This window comes from Rhinolophus sinicus, chromosome 1 (assembly GCF_057876585.1).
Source record: "Rhinolophus sinicus isolate RSI-liver-muscle chromosome 1, RSI-T2T, whole genome shotgun sequence".
NCBI classification, from domain to species: Eukaryota; Metazoa; Chordata; class Mammalia; order Chiroptera; family Rhinolophidae; genus Rhinolophus; species Rhinolophus sinicus.
The window spans coordinates 118,369,442-118,389,028 of record NC_142501.1 but is presented as its reverse complement, the minus strand read 5'-3'; the positions used below and the strand labels follow the sequence as shown (position 1 = coordinate 118,389,028).

Here is a 19,587-nt window from a genome sequence, read left to right as displayed (position 1 = left end):
TCAGAGTGGTGGTGGGTTGGGGAGAACATAAAGTGGGGGTAGGTTGGATCTGGCCCTGTCCAAATCATAACTAGCTCATTTGGGGGAGCTGATCTTGAAAAGGGTATCCTTTACTGTTTACAGTAGAACTGCCCAACAAAATTGATTTCATAGCAATAATTTATATCTAAACCATCTGTTGACTGTCTCTCTCCGAGATGGTATGTTTGCGTGTGTGTGGTGTGTGCATACGAGTGTGTGGTGTGAGGAGGGTGGGAGAGGATATTCTAAGAGGTGCGTCTAGAGCAGTTCTTTTTAACCTTTCACAACTCACTGATGTTAAAGAATAGGGTGAAGGCTGTGTCCACGCTCCCTAGAGATGTGCACGTAATGGTTATAATTTCAACAAATTTGCAAATCCCATTAAAACTATACATTAATCTTTTTAAATTAATTTTTTAAATTAGTTTCAGGTGTACAAAACAATGTAATAGACATTTACACCCCCTCACCAAGTGATAACCCCCTTCCCCCCAAAGCCCACTACCCCTTTGACAACGTATATAGCTGTTCCACTGACTCTATTCCCTATGCTGTACTGAACATCCTGTGACTTACAGGGGTGCCAAAAAAATATATACACATGACTTGTATTCATCTTTTGTTATAGGTATATATTGAATATTACAATTTTAATACAGTTTTTTTCCTTTCTTAAAATGTGCATTTTTTTGGCATCCTTTGTGTGTATATGTGTGTGTGCGTATATATATATATATATATATGTCTATGTATGTGTATGTGTATGTGTATGTATATATATATTTTAAACAAGGATTTGTAACGTTGAATGGAATTCATGTCCGTGCGTGCATACAGGCACATATTTTTAGCTCCAATAAAACCTTGAGAATGCCTTTCCCATTTCAATTTTTCTTTCTCTTTCTCAATCAGCTTAATAGGACAAAACACCATGCTGATATGACTGACCACTAGTTAACACTCATGGACCTCCTTTTCAGCTATTTTCTGTGAACATTCTTTTGTTTAGTTTTTTGCTGTTCCTTTAGCCTTTTCTTCCTGCCTGTATATTCTCTGTTCTGAACACCTGATTCTTCTCTGGTCAGAAGTACCTGCCCCTCTCTCCAAATCTTGCTCATCCTTCAAGAAGTTGAGATGAATTCTCATCTTTTACCGTGAAGCCCCCTGAACCAGCGCTGCGTGGAAAATACAGTGAAGGCACCCCACAGCTTATAGACTCTGACAGACCATGCTCCACATACGTCATGACTTCAGTTTGAAAGGAAGGGGAGAAAAGAGCTAGCGTTTATCAACATCCTATTCTGTATGCCATGGAAGCAGCAGGCTTACAGTGGTTAAGTAAGGAAAGCTGGAAGGCGGGGAGGGGGCTTTTTATGGCTTCAGAGCCTCTGCCAGCCATTCCCCTGCTGCCTCTGCCACTGATATATGTGTGCGCTTTCCAGGGCCCACTGAGGCACAGCTCGGCGCTCCGTGGACGAAGCCTTGTCCCTGGATCTTTACTTGTTCGAATAGAAGAGCGGGGAGAATTCCTAAGGCTCAAAAGCATAGTTGTCATCTTTAGAGGAGATTTAACAAAGCTACTGTGTGGGTTTTTCTAGCACTGGGCATCTTCCCCCACGCCCATCCTTCCCGACTCATGTAATTACTTCCCTCCTCAGCATCGAAACATAAGGCAAGGAAGGAAGCGAAGCAACCCAGTGTGGCCTCTTGCTGAAATAATTCTTAACTGTAAAAGAGATGGGAACGATTGGCCGAGCCGTGTGTGTGTGTGTGTGTGTGTGTGTGTGTGTGTGTGCATGCGTGTGAATTTGACTTGTCTTTTGTCTCCCTCTCAATGTTAATAATTGAGGATGGAGAGCGTGTGTGTATAAAATTCTGTATTTTAGTGATACTTATTTAAGAGCCTCGAGAGCTCTTTTTATGACTGTGAGCTTGCATTCCCCATTGAATGGAGTTTTTCCATGTTGTCCTTTTCCTTCTCGCTCTTGCCAGTTTCAGAACTTCTTGCGTGTTTTTTACTAGTGGAGCCTCTGTCCATTTCTCACCCTTCACTAGATGTCACGTCCTCCCAGGCCATCCAGTGCTCTGGCCTTTCCTCTTAGTGCTGCTTTTCCCACCCAGCTCCCAGATTAAAGCTATTTATTGATGTGTCGCCTTGCAGGCGGTGTAGCTTCTCAGCACTGGAGTGTGATTTCAAAGGTGTGTTCCTAAAAGAATTCAGGATTTGGAAGTCCTGAAGGTTACGTGGACCATCCCTTGGTTCTCTCTGGGAAGTTAGCGCAAGATTCACACAACTAATTTTTGCATCCTCACAGGAGCAGAAATTCATGCTTGTCAGCTTTTTAGGACATTTCTTTGGCTCTCTGTGTACACTTTTTATAGCCCAAGGACATATATATTTGCATGTTGGACTTCATGCTATAAAATCTGTCTACTGCTCGTTTGTAACATTTTCCCCTCATTTTTGGATAATTAATTATTCTCATGATTGCTGAAAGAGTAGGACTTTTTTTTTTTTTTGCAGTGAATTAAATCGGAGATTTTTTTGGTTAAAATTACTTAAGCAGCGGAATCTTAAGGAGGCCCATAATGCGTGCAGTAAGCATGCACTCGGAGGTGTGGGTACTCGGTAAATACCGATGACTTACTGAAAGTAGCATTCCTGTTGTCATTTATAAAGCTAATAATATTTGGCTGTTAATACTGGCAGTTACTCGGTGGATGTTTAGATATTTTGCTATTTTATTATTACCTGGAGGACCATACAGATCCTTTTAAATGAGAATTTGCTTTACTGTTTCATAAACTTTGTGTTTTTAAATAACCTGTAACTACTGCAATACACTCTCTTAATAGCTGCTTTTGGGGAAAATCCCATAAAATCTACAAAGTTAGTTATCATCAGTACACTTTTGGACTTCAGATTTTTATGCTGAGATATAATTAGTTTATTATTTACCTTGTGTTTTTTGGCCAGAAAACACAAGTCACGAATCACTGTAAGTACACAGGAACCTTTTTTTGCATGTAAAATTCTGAAGCGCATAATCGTTTGTATGCGAGCATGAAGAGATTCTCTTTCCATGTAATCATTAAAACGACATTCAGGACTATGATTCCTAATTGGCTGAAAGAATTGGCATCTATATAATTAGTCTAGACATCACCTCTGTGGTGTGAATAGACTAACGTCTTCCAGCTATTGTGGCAAAGGATGAAAAGGACTGTCCTTTCACTCTGGTGAACAATGTCCCAAGTCACATTTCATATATCCTCTGTTAATTTGGCTTCTTTCCACCTTGCTACGTTAGGGGTGGGGCGGGGGGGGGGGGGTGATGGTTGTTATCCTGTATCATATTCATCAAATGTTGGGGCAAAGCAGTGTTTGCTTTCACTGTTTCCTCTTACATGGTCTTTCTCCCCCCACTCTATGTATAATATGTATACTGAGTAATCTGACTCATTTTCATGTATTCTCATATTTTTCATAAATGTTTCAGCAGCTTTCTTGTAGCGGTGTTACTTAGGAATCTAACTGGCTTCCCTTTGATAACCTCTTCTATCCCTCTCTTACTTTATCCTCCTCTGTTAAAGAGAGGTGTGTTCTGCAGTTTGCGGATGAAATGTTCTATAAGTTAAAGACATTTTTAAACCATTTTAATTAATGTTTTTAAAGCAGCAGAATCATGTAAACAATTCGACTGGATGTTTTTATTTGTTATGTGGCAACAGACAAAAATCCCCTGTGTTTAGTATAAACATTTATGCTAAATGGGACAGCAGTGCCGTTCGCTGTGTTTTGCTTTGCCTTGTCCCGTATGGTATCTGTGGCCCTGGTTTGGCCGACGGGTCTGTGGCACTTTGGTGTCTGGAAATGGACACAGGACAGCAGCGTGTTACCTGTAGCAGCACAGGGAGCAAGCCCACCACTGGTCCTGTGCTCCCGGCAGCCCTTGGTTCCCATTAAGTCGCCCTCTTACTGCACTTGTGGTGGGTAATAGTCCATCCTTGGTTTCCATAAAGGAGGCAGTCGCTGAACCTTGAATTTGGTTTTTCAGAGAGGCGTGTGGGCAGGGTCCCCTGGTTTTCATGGCCCAGCCTAGCACCTGTCCTTTGCAGGAATTACCAGAGCTAGAAACAGTCTGGGTGCTTCTGCAGAAATACTTGGGCAGAGTGTCCTTCTCACTGCTCAGCACTTTGCTGGAAGTGGTGGATGGAGTTCACCTCCGGATTTCATGTCCATGCAGATAACGGAAACCTACATCTGTTCTGCGCAGATTCCGGCTTCCCAGCAGCGTGGGTGGGTGCACGGTGCCTGGTCCATCACCACCCTTTTGTTGCTGAGAGGACAGGCTTCCGGGGCTGTCCATATGGCTCTGAAGACCTAGGCATGGCCCACCGGCCCTCCCGTGGGCTGCTCGCAGGCGTGCTCCTGTCCTTATGTTTTGCGTGGGGCCTGCTGCTCCCTGAGCCTGTCACTCTTCACAGTTGTGTTCTTTGCCTCAGGGGCCACAAGATGCTTTTGCTCAGAAAGCCCCCGGATCGGCTGTCCCCCAGCTGGTGTGTCTGTGCTGTCACTGCCAGCAGCGTTCTCCGTGTAGACCTCAGCATTTTGAAGGCCAGAAGTACAGCAAGTGGCATCTCTCCATGTGACCACACTTGGGCGTGATGAGGTGGCTGCTGAGTGACTTAATTCGATGGACGAGGGGAGTCAGTGCTTTTTTCATACTAGTTCATACTGATTCACCGCAACGGTCTGTGTGGGGAAGCGGAAGTGCACTGGAAATGGTTTGATTCCAGCCCCCAGCTTGGGTGCATTGGCCACCGAGAGCGTCTCTTTCCTTTTCTTTTTTTTTTTTTTTTTTCTTTTCACTTTTCATCCACCTCCAGACTCAGTAGCTCACTGAGGTGACAGAGGAGTCTTCATTTGGATGAGATTTATTTTTTATAATCTCATAGCATTATTATGTTTGGTAAGGGACATGTGCATTACGTGAATGATGGTGGTGTCACCAATGAGTTAGAAGTTTTCTAACCAAAGCATGGTCCCCAGAGCAGCAGCATCACAGTCCCATGGGGACTTGTTGGAAATGCAGATTCTCTGGCCTTGTCCCTAACCCACTGAATCAGAAAGCCTGGGGTATCTCCCCACCCCAGTCTGTTTTAGTAAGCCCTCCTGTAATTCTGGTATCCTGGAAGGTTTGCGCACTGCTTTAGGGCAGCCCTGCCCAGCGGAACTTTCTGCAGCGATGGCCATGTTTTGTACCCAAGTTCCCCAGTGCAGTAGCCACATGTGGCTGTCAGGTTCTTGAAATGTGGCCAGTCTGACCAAGCAACTGAATTATTAATTTTATTTAATTTCAACTGTAGATTTATTTTTTTTCTTCTTCTTTTTTTTTTAATACGTTCATCCAGTTTCCTCACCCAACCCCTCACCTCCCCGAGCCCTTTCTCTGGTAACCACAAATCTGATCTATTCTTCTATGGGTCTGTTTCTGTTTTGTTCGTTTATTTTTTTTCTTTAGATTCCACATGTAAGTGAGATCACTGTATTTGTCTTTCTCTGTCTGACTTATTTCACTTAGCATAATGTCTTCAGGGGCCATCCATGTTGTCACAGATGGCAGGATTTTCTTCTTTTTTATGGCCAAACAATATTCCATCATGTATATATCACATTTTTTTATCCATTCATCTGTTGATGGACTCCTGAGTTGTTTGGATAAATACCCAGAAGTGGATTGGCTGGCACGTGTGGTAGTTCTATTTTTAATATTTTGAGGAGCTGCCATCCTGTTTGTCATAGCAGCTGCCCCAATTTACATGCCCAATCTGGATTTCAGTTTAAATAGCCACATTTAACTAGTGATTGCATACGGGACAGCCCAGCCCAGAGCAGACCCTGTTAATTATTGTATGGATAGAAGGCTTTAAAAAATAAGATATAAAACTGAAAACAGCAAAGGAATAAGACAAACAAATGAAGAAACAAAAACTCATAGACACACACAATAGTTTAGTGGTTACCAGAGATGAGGGTAAGGGGGATCAAATATATGATGATGGAAGGAGAACTGACTCTGGGTGGAGAACACACAATGTGATGTATAGATGATGTATTACACAACTGTACACTTGAAACCTATGTAACTTCCCTAACATTGTCACCCCAATGAACTTAAATTTAAAAAAAAGTTATTTATTGTGTAATTATTAGTTGCATATCCCAGAACAAAGTGCTCCTAAAGTGGATCTCCAGTTGCTATACCAGTCATTTATGTAGGTTCTTCTCTTGGGGGAGGCGATAGTTGGGGGAGCGTGTTCTTGAGTGTAACATTGATTGTGTTGAGTACCCTTGAGCTGTGCAGCCCCTGGCAGCTGTGCCTGTGGTGACGTAACCAGTGAGGAAGGAGGATGATACGTCCTCTAGAAGACGTCAAGCTGTTACTCAGGAATAAAGCTGGCTCAGCGGTTTCTAACGGTTGGAGCTCTGGTCTGTCTACTGTGTCCAGTCAGTGCTTTCCGAGGCTTCCTGCCTCGGAAGGGAGCTTTTTAAAGACACATTAATGCAGGAGATTAGGCGAGTCCCCTTCGGGGCTGCCTGCTTCTGAGCTTCCTAAGCATTTTGGGCTTCTTCTTGTGGAACCATCCAGAAACCAGGGTGTCATTACTGAGTCTGGACCAGCACATGGTTCTTGGGTAGGTGCAACTCTAGAACAGCATTCGGGTTCTTAGATTTCCAGAAGATTGAGACCAGTCTCTGGGCATAGTTTCTGCGGTGACATGACCACATCTTCGTCACCTTTTTCAAAACATGGTGGAAGCTCTGGGTCGAGCACTTCCCCAGCAGTCCCCTGACCATTTGACCAGAGCCAAATGACATCTAGGAGCCAGGAACACCTAAGAGTAGCTAGGGACCTTTCTCCCAAATCTAGCAACCAAAGCCCCCAAATTAAAGCAGCCATCACTGCTGGAGAGAAAATGACACTGAATTCTGTCACAAGCAGAGTTCTACATGACTAAGCTTCCTAATTGAGGGCCCCGTTTGTTCCCTTATTTAAATCCATATTGATTTTTATAATCCAGCTCTTACAACCATAGAATGTCAAAGCCAGCTAGAAGAGAATTTAGAAATGGTTATAGTCCAGCCCTCTCCTTTTAGGCTGGAGGAAGCAGAAGCCCAGAGAGGTGGTGAGTTGAGTAAGGGGCACACACAGATTTTAAGGACTTATCGGGGAAGGCCAGTGTCAGCCTGAGATGAGCAGGCCAGGACTGCCGTGTCCCTGCATCACTCTGTCCTCTGTTTCTCTGGTGTGCGAACTTGCTTGTTGTCTGTAGGCTGTGTAAGTACCGCTGGGGTGATGGTCAGAATCTGGATAGATTGATGAAAAAGGAACATTTCAAACACATAATCAGAAATAGCTTGGTGCTCACTATTTACATATATTTTAAATTTCTTCTTCTTGCTCATGTGTCACATAGATATCTCAAAAAATTCCACCAGGATATTCTGACCAGTGACATACAAGGTGTGGTCAAAAACTATGGTGAATGTCTAAATTTAAAAAAAAAAAAAAAAAAAAGTGTTACAGTAAAAGACACATCAGCATTAATCCCCCTCAGAATACTCCCCCTCGCTTCAAAAACACTTATCCCATCATTCTTGTCAATTTCTGAAGCAGTTCTGGAAGTTCTATTTTGTGTCTTTAGTTGAGGTGTCATGGCTGCCTCAATGTTCCAAATCAATTCAAAACGTTTACCTTTCAGGGTCATTTTGACCTTGGGGAAGAGCCAGAAGTCACACGGTGCTAGATCCAGTGAATAAGCTGGATGTGGACACACCATAATGTTTTTATTTGACAGAAATTGCCATATACCAGAAGTGATGTGTGACACAGAGCCTTTCCGCTGTGATCAAGACATACAGTGAATGCTGCTGCCGAGTGCCATCCAACGGAAAGGCAGGGATCTTCAATATGGGAAGCAGCACGTCGAATCTTAGTAAGAGAGTGTGACAAGTTTCAACTCGTTTGGTGCAGTCAGTGGGGTGTGAGCTACGGTTGAGAGAAGGTGTGTTTTAACGTGTGCCGTAAATCATCCTCCATCATGACAATGCTCTGTGTCTGACATTGCTTCTGGTACACAGCAATTTCTGTCAAATAAAAAAATATTATGGTGTGTCCTCATCCACCTTATTCATCCACGACTTCTGGCTCTTCTCCAAAGTCAAAATGATTCAGGACATCGAGGCAGCCATGACAGCACAACTAAAGACACTCACGAAAGAGGACTTCCAGAACTGCTTCAGAAGTAGCAAGAATGATGGGATAAGTGTGTTTGAAGCGGGGAGAGTATTTTGAGGGGGATTAATGACAATGTGTCTTTTACTGTAATACATTTTTTTACTTAAACATTCACTGTATTGTTTGATCACACCTCAAATTTATTGCTGCCAACTTTTCATAATAGCTTTTCGTAAGTTATTCCTGCTATGTATGTTATGGTTTAGTTATTGCACAACTGTTGTTAGCTAATTATGGTTTATAGACAGTTTTGTTGGGGTGAGTTAGTTTTCCAAGCATTAGACCTGTTTCCATTTATGGACTCTGATACCCCTTCTTTTGTAATTTACTTTCTTTGAACAGTATGCCTTTCTTACATTATTCCCAAAGGATTGAAAATGCTAAAAGTGTGGTGCTGTGCACATAATAAGCATTCGCTAAATATTGGTGGAAAGAGTGAATGTTATTCCATCCAGACAGGTCTGAATGTTAATTTCTTTTGCTTTTTACTATGGCCGGGGGAAAAATTCTATGGTTTAGGAAGAATATTAGCTGTGTAATTTTTTTCCCCTCTAGCTTGAATGCAGTCTCAAACACAATCTTCACACGCACACCAAGGGGCTAGGAGAGGTTTAGTAAATTGAATGTGGGGTTATTGTTTGTGTCCACAAAACAAAGCCCTAAATCACATTTCGCATAATTTGTGGTTTTAAATTGGACTGATTTAGCAAGGAGAGTGAAATAATCTCTCATCCTGTCAAAAAGGCGATACCTCCAGACCAGCATTTAATTGCATTGGCAAAGTAACTTTGGGAAGGCAGCAGTAATTCTGGCTGCATTATTCTTGGTTTGTGGCTAAATTGGGATCATCATTTTCTCCTGGTTGCACTAACTTTCTTTATTGCTCTTCACACTAATCAGATGAATGCAGGGAGAGAAACTTTGTGGTCGCTGGGTGGTGAGCAGGGAGAAAGAAAGGGTGATGTCTCTGAGCAGTGTTGTTGTCATCTGTGGCGCTCCCACACTTCGTGGTCCAAGCTGACACCTGGTGACTCAGCAGGCACAGCCCGAGTTTCTCCATGATCATTTACACAAAGTGAATACCATTCATTTGTACAAAAGTACATTATCGACTTCACATCTAAAATGCTTTTGCAGCCAAATTGCACAGGTAGGGCGCACATGCGTTCATGCTGGTGTCCAAGAGTGTGGTTTCTGGGAGTAAGTCCCAGCTGCCTCAATTATCCCATTAAAATCTGTCCTTTTGTCGCCCCTCCCCACCACCAGGCTCAGTAATGAATCCATGCCTTGCTCATTCTCCATCTGGATCGCTGCTTCGTCCCAAGTGCCTTCGTCTAGAATGATTTGTATTCTTCACAGTCCCTTCCTCCAATGAAAGCATTTTCCTTCCCAAGCTTTCTTCCCTCTAAAAGAAATCAGGTCATTGGTACCCTAGACGTCTTATAAAGCTGAAAATGATGACTCAACCCTGTAAGGAGCCGTCTGCCTGTCCTCTGTACTTATTCCCCTGGGAGTGCCACACGGGAGTTCTTGGAGTGGCTCTCCCCTTGAATATTTTAGAGACTGTTTGAAATTTTACACACACCTTTGTAGTGGGTCTAGGCAGAGGGGCTCCCAGGTTTTCCCAGCTTTTTGGAAGATTCCCTGGAAGAAGCTGGTGGGAGGGGGAGTAAATATACGGGGATGAGAGAAAACACTTTCTTGTGATGTGCCCACGTCCCCTGTCAGTGGTTTCAGATACCCGGACAGTCTTGGTATTGGTGTTTGTGTGAACCGTGGATGAGCTCTTAGCCAATAACAAATGTTTGTAGAAAAGACTAAATCAAATCAGCAAATGGGATACATGAAGAAGTACAATCTATGGAAAGTATTTGTGCTGCCATTTGAGAGTACTTTTCAGGTAAAGATGCCATTGGCCTTTAAATTTGTATTTGCGAGTGTATACTCTATGGAAGGAAGAAAGTTTCAGGCCCCAGTGGTATATTAACCTTTGATCTACTTCATCTGCATAGTAGTATTCATGTCATGCTCGTCTATAAAATATTTCTATAAAATAACAGTGCATCGATCTGTTGCTAATCTGATGCAACGCGTGTGTGTGTGTGTGTTTGTGTGTGTGTATTGATCAAGGTGCAAAGGCCAGAGGCTAAACTCGGAAACTAGGTAGGTTGAATATTGCATCGTTTAAGGTTGAACATAAATTGTGGTGATTTAGTGCAATGTTAAGAGAACAGCTCTTCAGATACCAGATTATTAAAATAGCTCGAGGAATGTATCAGGAAGAGAATTGGAGTTCACCGTCTTTCTCTGGTGGAACTGCAAGGAAACAAAAAGGAAGGAAACAGTTGCACATCTTAGGTCCTATGACAATTATAAAAGTATACATGTTTTGCAAATTCACTTTAAGACTGTTTTGGGCACAGAAGTTCTCTTTTGCCCTTCGAAGAAACATTTCCATGTCTACTCGGTGGTGAGTTACAACCTAAGAAAAACCTGCAAAATATAAGTATACAAGAATTAGATGATCGTACATCTCTCTTGCACATGAAAGAAAAATACGGTGTGTTGCTGGCATTCCTTGTAGTGCGAACGGTTCCTGTGTTCACACTCGGCGTTTGTTTCCGTAGCCGTACCACCAAACATAGCGGAACTGAAGAATTTGGAAGTGCTCAACTTTTTTAACAACCAGATTGAGGAGCTGCCCACCCAGATCAGCAGCCTTCAGAAACTCAAGCACCTGAACCTCGGGTGAGTGTCGGTGAGAGGAAGCGGGGAAGAGGGAAGGGGGTATGGGCTGGGCGAGGGCAGGGGTACCGTTTACATCCCTGATTGGGGGAAGCTGAGTTCTCATTTCTTTTTATGTTTTAGGTTTTGAAAAGAAGTTTTATTGTTTTTAATACATTCTTTCACTGGCCTACATTAGTGCGTATCTACTTGAGAGTTAATTGAGAAGCTAATTGTTGGTGCAATAAAGGATCTTTTTTTTTAACTGAATTTTGTTTCCAATAAAATTTTATTTCAGTTCTGTTGACTGAGAAGGGACTTATTTGCATAGCATTAACTGTTCAGACCAGTTGTAATAGGGTTGATTTTTCTCTCTGTATTAAGTAGAGGTAGTTTACAAAGCACCTTCCTTCTATGCAGGGGAGGGAACCTTGCTCAACGCGGCTTCATTGATTCTTGGAATTCTTTCATGTCATTGAGAGGTTCTAATCCTATGTCTGTCTTCATACAAAGATGAAGGACGGCGTTTGGATTCAGTTGAGGTGGCAGAAGCAGGTAGCAGTGAATAATAATAATACCTTGTAGTCGCATACTGCTGTGTAGTTTTCAAAGTCCTCCTGTCAGGATTTGACCCTCTGAACCATTACGAGGGAGGGTGGGCAGGTGGCGTGACTGCTTCCGTTTCCTGGAGAGGGAGTCATGCCCTTTCCTAGAGGTCAGGTGACTTGCTCCTGATCGGGCCTGAGGGTAGTGTCAGAACTGGGCAGAGGACCCTTTGTTTGGGGTCCGTGCCCTCTCCATCAGACACCCAAAATGTGGGCTTCTGAAGTCCAGCCTCGTTGTTGTTGCAGCTCTTAGATGAAACTGCCCACTTATGCTTCATCCACTGTGTGAAGTAATATATTCATGAAATTATAGCCATGGAAAGCTCTAGTTAAGTTAGTGATTTACATGGGGTGGTAATAGGAACTGGCCAGGTATTTGTCAATTTAACAAGAAATAATCGTGGGGAAAGAAAAAACCTCACTCATGGAATGAGTTTTAGTTTAGTTCATGCTCTTCCCGGGGAGTTTGGTTAGACACTCTTTATTTTAATGTTCACTGTGGTTCAGAGACAATGTTTAAAAGATCCACAAGCATTCTTTTCTCTAATGTTTGAGGGGAAGTAGAGTTGAAAGAAGGGAAGTGTCACTTTAGATCAGATGGCTTTTTCCCCCCTACAAACATGGAGACTGTATACCCATCTGGCAAATCAGAAAAGAAAGGATTTTCCATTTATATCTTTGTTTTGAAAATGATTAAGTCGGATATTTAATTTGCATGTAAGAAAGAAGCTAAAACTAGATACACATAGATATGTAAAACCAGATCTGTTCTTCCTGTTAATTTCTTCATTTATGAAATCAGTTATTTGCATGTAAGCACTAGGAATAGGATCTGGCACATAGTAAATATTCCTTAAGTGTTAGCTATCATTATCATCATCGTTTTATTTATTAATTCATTTATGTTGTGACTGCGTAAGTGCCCATTCTGCATCAGGACCCTTGCTAGTGCTGGGGGTCAGTGGTGAAATTACAATTCCTGGCCTTAATCGTGGGCCAAGCCGGGTGTCAGTGAGCAGTGACAGTGTACAGCTGGGTCACTGACGTGGGGGGCAGTGGGGGAGAGGGACCAGGAGCACGTTAGGCTATAGGTTATTTTCTCAGGGGAAGGTTTCCTACAAGGGTGTTATTGCAGCCGATTCTTGATGCACAAGAAGGAATTTCTCAGACTCCTAAGCAGAGGGACGACATCTCAGATGGAGAGAACGACATGCTGAAAAGCTCAGAGCTCAGCCCGTTCTGGGAATTGCTGGTTGTTTGGTGTCACCGAGTGCGAAGTGTGAGGTAGGGAGTGGTAAGGTAAGAGGTGAGAAGAGAAGCATGCATGTCCCTCTTCATTTAATGAGCAGTTCTTGAGCTCCCAACTGTGTGGACAGTTGTACATGGCAGCCATCCAGCCGTTATGGAGCGTACATCACATTGGGGTAAACGGACTGGAAACAAACAAATCGTCATCTATAAGGTCAGGGAATCAGTGTGCTTGTGAAGGGGCTTGCGTGTCAGATGAAGGGGCTCCGATTTTATCCTGCCAATTGTTGAGGAGTTTGCACGGTGGAGTGACAGGTATGAGATAAGGTCAGATTTGCGTCTGAAGGATCCTGTGGAGTAGAGGCTGGGGGGAGGTGTGGCTGGAGGTCAGGAGCCCCTAAGAATGTTGGATCCTCATTCCTGGTGTGCTTAGAGTGACAGTGGAGGCGGGGATGGGATTGTATGTGAAAAATACAGAGGAGGTGAAACTGACAACACAGTAATGGGTGGGAGGGGACCCTACCTAGAGATGTGCAGTGGGCAGCTGAAATAGAAATGCTGATGGAGGCTGGTTTGGGAAGTTCATGAGCGCCGCTGTTGTTCAGCTGGGTTTAGTTGTAAACTTTACTTTTCTATTGAACCTCTCTGTTGTCTTGGGAGCTGTTTGTATATTTTTGGCTTTTGGTGCTTTATTGATTGTGTAAAGTTTTCTGTAGTACGTAGCTACATAGATGGGGTTGTCAATGTTTGAACAAAAGGAATTAGGATGGGTTTCAAGAAAGGATACGTCTGTCCTCAGTGTCACAAAGAATTATACCTCCATAGCCCTGGTTAAGGCAAATAGTATAAAATCAGCAGCCAGAATACAAATACACACCCAGGAGGCCCTACAGCGGAGCAGTTGGACCACGGGGATGCATAATCGGAATGGCACACTCAACCAGAAGTGGCTTGTAGCATTTTGTGTAGTATTTGCTGTTTATCCTGATGATCACAAGACCCGAAAGGATTTTTAGGCCATTTGGATAAATAAAGGGAAGTTGAGTTATATTCTTAATTCTTTTTTTTTTTTATTAAATTTATTGGGGTGACAATTGTTAGTAAAATTACATAGATTTCAGGTGTACAATTCTGTATTACATCATCTATAAATCATTGTATCGTTCCTATCCCCCAAAATGTAAAGCCACCATAGGTTGCATGTTGGTAATTATTTTGGGAATAATCTCACTGCAAGAGAACCATGGCCAAATGTTCTGGAACAACTTCCGACCTAGTGAGATGCAGTCTTTCGCTATCTGGTTTGGTAAATTTCTCCATCACATGCAGGAGTTTTCCCATTTCCAGTACGCATTTGGGAGATGTCCACAGGCAAGGCAACGCGTTTATGCCATTTGGCGTGGTTGAGCCCCAAGCAACTTTACCTTTGAATTCCTGGCATGACCTGAGGGCAAGTGGGTGTGGTGCAAACAGAAAATCCACACTTGACTGTTGAGACGTCCACAGAGGTCTTCTAAGGTGAACTTGTCTGTTTGGGGCTGAGTCAAAATTTCTCTCACACCTCCTGAAACATAATTGTAGTTATAGCTGTCATTTCTTGAGAACCCACGTGTGAGCCACGAGTTGTGTTAGGCACTTCACATTTTCTCTCTTATCCTCTTGGCGATCTTGCCGGAAGGTATCACTAGACTTTTACAGTTGAAGAAATTGGGTCTCAGAGCAGCAGAATCACTTCACCAGGGTCACCCAGCTAGCAGGTGCCGGAGTGGGACTGCACACCTAGATCTGTTCTTTGACTGCCTTGCTGTCAGGTCTCATGGACACTGGGAGTGCCAGCGCTCTCGGAGGGGGCCTGAGGACACACGTCCCACCCGTGTAGGTGGAGTGTGTATTAGTGCCCACCGTGGGGGGAGCCAGCGCATGCCACCCATCATTCTGCAGAGATGGGCTGTCCGCTCACTGTGGCTGTGCTGGTGTCTGGAGAAACAGCCCGTAATCCCCCTGCTCCTTGCGTTGTTTGTAACTCTCAGCACCGCTGGTGGACCTTCTGAGGCATTTCAGTTGGGCTTCCGTTCTGCCCCCCAGGTTGGTGGGCCTACAGTTGTCACTGCTGTCAGCTGTTCAGGGGCTGTGCTGTGTTCCTGACACATTGGGGGTGTTGGTTTATCGCTCAGGGGGAGAGAAAACCTGCACTTTAGTAGATTCAGGCTCGCGCCAGGCTGGAGATGGGTGGGAGCTCGCTCTCCAGTGAGATGCCTCTTCTGAGGACGTCTAATCATGGATTTCCTGCACTTTGTGTTTCAAAGCGTACTTTTGTGTTTGGAAAGAAAAATTGTATTGGTGAATTTAAAAACTGGGTCTTAAAGCAATGATTTAAAGAAAGAAGCACCTAAGCTATACTTCTGTGCCTTTTCCACTCTCGGATTTTTCCTTCCGTTTCCTCAGATCCTGGCATTGGTGTCTAAGGATTAGGGGCGCCTGGGCCTCTATGAGGCGCTGGGTGCTTTCAGCCACCTGTCACCTGACTGGAGTCAGCAGTCCTTGGTGCTTAACCTCTCTCGGCCTGTTTCTTTGTCTCAGCATTACAGAGATAATTACATGCGCTGCTGTCCATGGTAGTTGTAGTGATTCGGGTGAAATACTTGATATAAATGTGCCTCACAAATTGTGAATTCATAGAAAATATCAGTTGTTATCATTATAGCCATCATCACGGAGGTTATTTTGTGAAGCGTAAAGGAAGGTAACTAGGACTTCTCTACCCAGCTGGACGTGGAGATCACGTTCTTCCTTGGTTTCTCCCCTCCTGCTGTCAGCTCTGTCTCGTGAGGCCTGGTTGTGGGGTGTGGACAGGCTGCGTCTCATAGGAGCAGGATCGATGTCTAGAATTATTTGTCCTGTCACAGCCCCTCCCACCTTTCAGTATCTGTCAGCCTCTATTAGATTTTTTCAAAAATTATTTTTAAGTCAGCTTTTAAATATGCTCAAAGGGAACCATGTTAGCAAACCTAAGGGTCTTAAAGAAAATAAAAGCTAATAATAGAAAATAATTTCCTTTAAATTTTATTGGAGGTATATATAATATAATAATTTATGTATTTATAATATATAATTGTATATAATACATATAACTCATAATGTACATAATATATTTCTATATATTTATATATATTTATTTTCAATTGTGGTAAAGTACACATAACAAAATTGACCGTCTTAAACATTTTAGGTGTATGATTCTGTTGTGCTGCTTGCATTCACATTGTCGTGCAGCTGAGCACCAGAAGTTTCGCATCAGGCAAAACTGAAACATCTTAACCCATGAAACAGCCATTTTCCCTCCTTCAGCCCCTCACAACCACCGTTCTAACTGGAGGTCATTTTGAATGTTAGAAGTTGCAGAACAAAAAGTTGTTTTTTTCCTGCCACGGTGAAATAAATAAATATGTGAACTAAAATCCTGAAAACTACAAAGCTTACTGTATAGCTTTTGAGGCATTATTATCACTACATTCATAAGAAGTTTTTCTCTGGGACAGATATTTTGTGACGATTTAATTTTCTGTGTGAAACAATGATTATCACCATTGGAGAAAATGACAATTAAGACATTTTCAAATGTTTCATGAATATACAGGTTCTCTGACTAAAATTACTAGGCAGGTTAAAATAAAGTGATTATAGAGTTATGGCGTCTTTTACGCCTCTCACACATGGCTCTTAAGCCTGTGACATAGAGGGGGTCTGGGTATTCTGTCTAAACATATGTTTTGGGTGTGACGTCTTGGATTTTTTTCCCCATCAACAGCATGAACAGACTGAACACTTTGCCTCGAGGATTTGGCTCCCTCCCAGCTCTTGAGGTCCTTGATTTGACTTACAACAACTTGAATGAAAATTCTCTTCCCGGAAACTTCTTCTACCTGAGTAAGAAACTTTTAATTCTATAAATCTCCTTAAAATGGTACTTGGCGTTATAAAAGTGAAATTTATTTGCCAGGGCCCAAACTCTAAGAGAAATGATTAGATACGTATATATTTTTTCTTCACCAAGATTCCTTTTGAATATTCCTTCACAGCTCAGCAGTATGTATATTTGATAGATGGTTCTCCGAACCTGCACTGAAGTGGACTTGGTAATGTCATACTAACTTTCTGATAGAAATTATGTACCTAAATGAGATCAAATCTCACAGTTAGCTAAGGAATTTGACTTTCTTTTTAAAGAGCCTACAAAAAAATAATAATATATGTATCTTCCCATCTTGCTATTAACTCTTGGTGGGCTCTTTGCTCAGTGAATTCCAGTTAATTATTTATAAACACATCTGTCAATAAACCACTAACAGAATTTTTTAAATTCCCAGCGAAGATTGTTGTTTTAACCTTTTAAAAAGTACTTCTATTGATGTAGTCTATGTTGTTGACAGAACACAATTGAACATTAAGAAATTGTTAGTCACCAATGAACACACTTCATCCTTTCACGTGCAAATTCTTCTTGCAGATACTTGTGAAAATTAGGAAAAACTGATCTTTCCAAGAACTCATGAAATATTTAGGAAAGAGTTGCTTTCGTTCAATGAGTGCTCTGCTTATCCAAATAGTGACATATATGGCATCCAGAAATACTGACTTTTCCTACTAGCTAGTCTCTAAAATTTCTTCTTTTTTTTTTTTTTTAACCTTATGTGCACCCTCTCTCCCAGAATTTCTCAAGCGTGTGAAACCAACTCTGAAATATTTTCTTGGGCCATGGAGGAAATTGTTTTCTGTTACGTATATTAACATACAGTTTTGTTGAATTTTAAAACATCAGAATGTAATTGAATACCTGTAAACAAACAGAACATACACCTAACTATGCTCCTTTTTGGTTGAGGATAAAAGGATGCTTTAGGATTTTAGTTTTCAGTAGTTTGGGATCATGGAATCATTGCATAGTATTGTGAAGAAATGTCTGATTGCTGGGATTCTGCCTAAGTTAGGGTTTTTTTCTGTGTTTAAACTCTATGTCATTATTTCAGCCCCTTTGTCTTCATTTATTTTTGTTATTAAGGCCTATAGAAACAAGTAATAATACATTTGACCCTTGAACAACACAGGTTTGAACTGTGAATGTCTACTTATATGCAGATTATTTTCAATAAGTACAGTAAATGTATTTTCTTTCATGATTTTTGTAATATTTTCTTTAGCTTACTTTATTGTAGGGATGCAGTATATAATACACATACGTATAGCATACACAATATGTCTTAATCGACCGTTTATGTTATCAGTAAGGCTTCTGGTCAACAGTAGGCTGTTAGTAGTTCATTTGGGGGGAGTCAAAAGTTATAGGTAGATGTTTCACTGTGTGTGTGGGGGTGGGGGGCGTGGCTTATAACCCCTGCATTGTTTAAGAGTCAACTGTAATTAGTCTGATAATGGGAACAGGGAACAGTGATTATGGGCCTTCCATCACCTGAAATCCTTTTAGTTGCTTATTTATTTTTTAACATAGTTCTATTTACATGAAAGAGCTCTTTTACCCTAAGTATTGATACAAGTGACACAGTGATTTCCTTTGTTTTCCTTTGGAGTAAGAAATGTGGCTCAGAAGTAGTAGAAGAAAAAGAGCTGTCTTTGTCTGAAAGCTGTGGAAACTGTCCCTGGAACTGCTGGTGCCCACAGTTGTTAATTGTGTCAGTCCTCGCGGATATAGGTGTTTTCCTGAACGCAGCGGCCCCGCAATAAGCCAGTAAATCTAAGTTTGACCTGCTTGTTATTATTGTGAGTCCGAGGTGTGTCACAGGCTTTTCACCGAGCCAGGGTTATTAATCAAAGCTGACTCCCTTGTATTGATCAGACCGCAAATGGTTGGGTTCCATGCCACCCTGTTTATATATCGCTGTTTAATTTGCAGCCACCCTGCGTGCACTCTATCTAAGTGACAACGATTTTGAAATCCTGCCGCCAGATATTGGGAAGCTCACAAAGTTGCAGATAGTAAGTAATTTATCTAAATTCTGAGAAAATCAATTCACTTCTGCAGCCCCTGCAGGAGTAGAATCAAGTCAATTTGAGCGGGAGTAGGGTTTGTTTTGCGGGAATAAGCCACTGCTCTGGGTACTGTCCCTTGTTCATCGGCACACACTTGTGAATAAATTGAAAGGGTTGAGCCTTAAAGAAGAGAGGGCATGGACGAGGACAGGCGTTTCTGTCGAGCGCCACTTTGTGGGAGTTTGTGTGCAATTGTTCTGACAAGTCCTTGTTTTCTCCTATTTAGCTGAGCCTTAGGGATAACGACCTGATCTCGCTGCCTAAGGAAATCGGGGAGCTTACTCAGCTCAAGGAGCTCCACATTCAGGGGAACCGCCTGACCGTTCTGCCCCCAGAACTAGGTAAGCCTGCTGATGGATGAGCTTGGCTCTGGATTTAATTAATAGCGATTATGCAAATGTAGCAGTTCTGCACAACCCTCTCGCCTCTTGCTGGCGAGTCCCCTCCACGAAGGCACCCAGTCCTGATCATTTCCACTAGCATTTGTCACCGACCAGGGTTCAGCCGAGGTGGGTGGGACCTGCCCCGATGCCACGTGCAGCAGGCACAGCGCCCCGTGTCTCAGCAACTGCAGACAGAAGACGACCCGCCCCACCCGCCGCCTTCCTGGTGGGGTGAGAAGAGGCTGTGATTACTAGTGA

General features: G+C 42.5%; 1 protein-coding gene across 2 annotated transcripts in view; it reads left to right on the top strand.

The window, feature by feature from the left end:
* RSU1 (Ras suppressor protein 1) overlaps positions 1-19,587 on the top strand; it is a 171,507-nt gene that overhangs the window by 26,550 nt on the left and 125,370 nt on the right. For both annotated transcript variants that reach the window (XM_019746074.3, XM_019746076.2), the window contains exons 4-7: positions 10,952-11,072; positions 16,710-16,828; positions 18,810-18,892; positions 19,173-19,287. In XM_019746074.3, the coding sequence (XP_019601633.2) occupies positions 10,952-11,072; positions 16,710-16,828; positions 18,810-18,892; positions 19,173-19,287 (438 nt within the window). The remainder of the gene's footprint in view (positions 1-10,951; positions 11,073-16,709; positions 16,829-18,809; positions 18,893-19,172; positions 19,288-19,587) is intronic.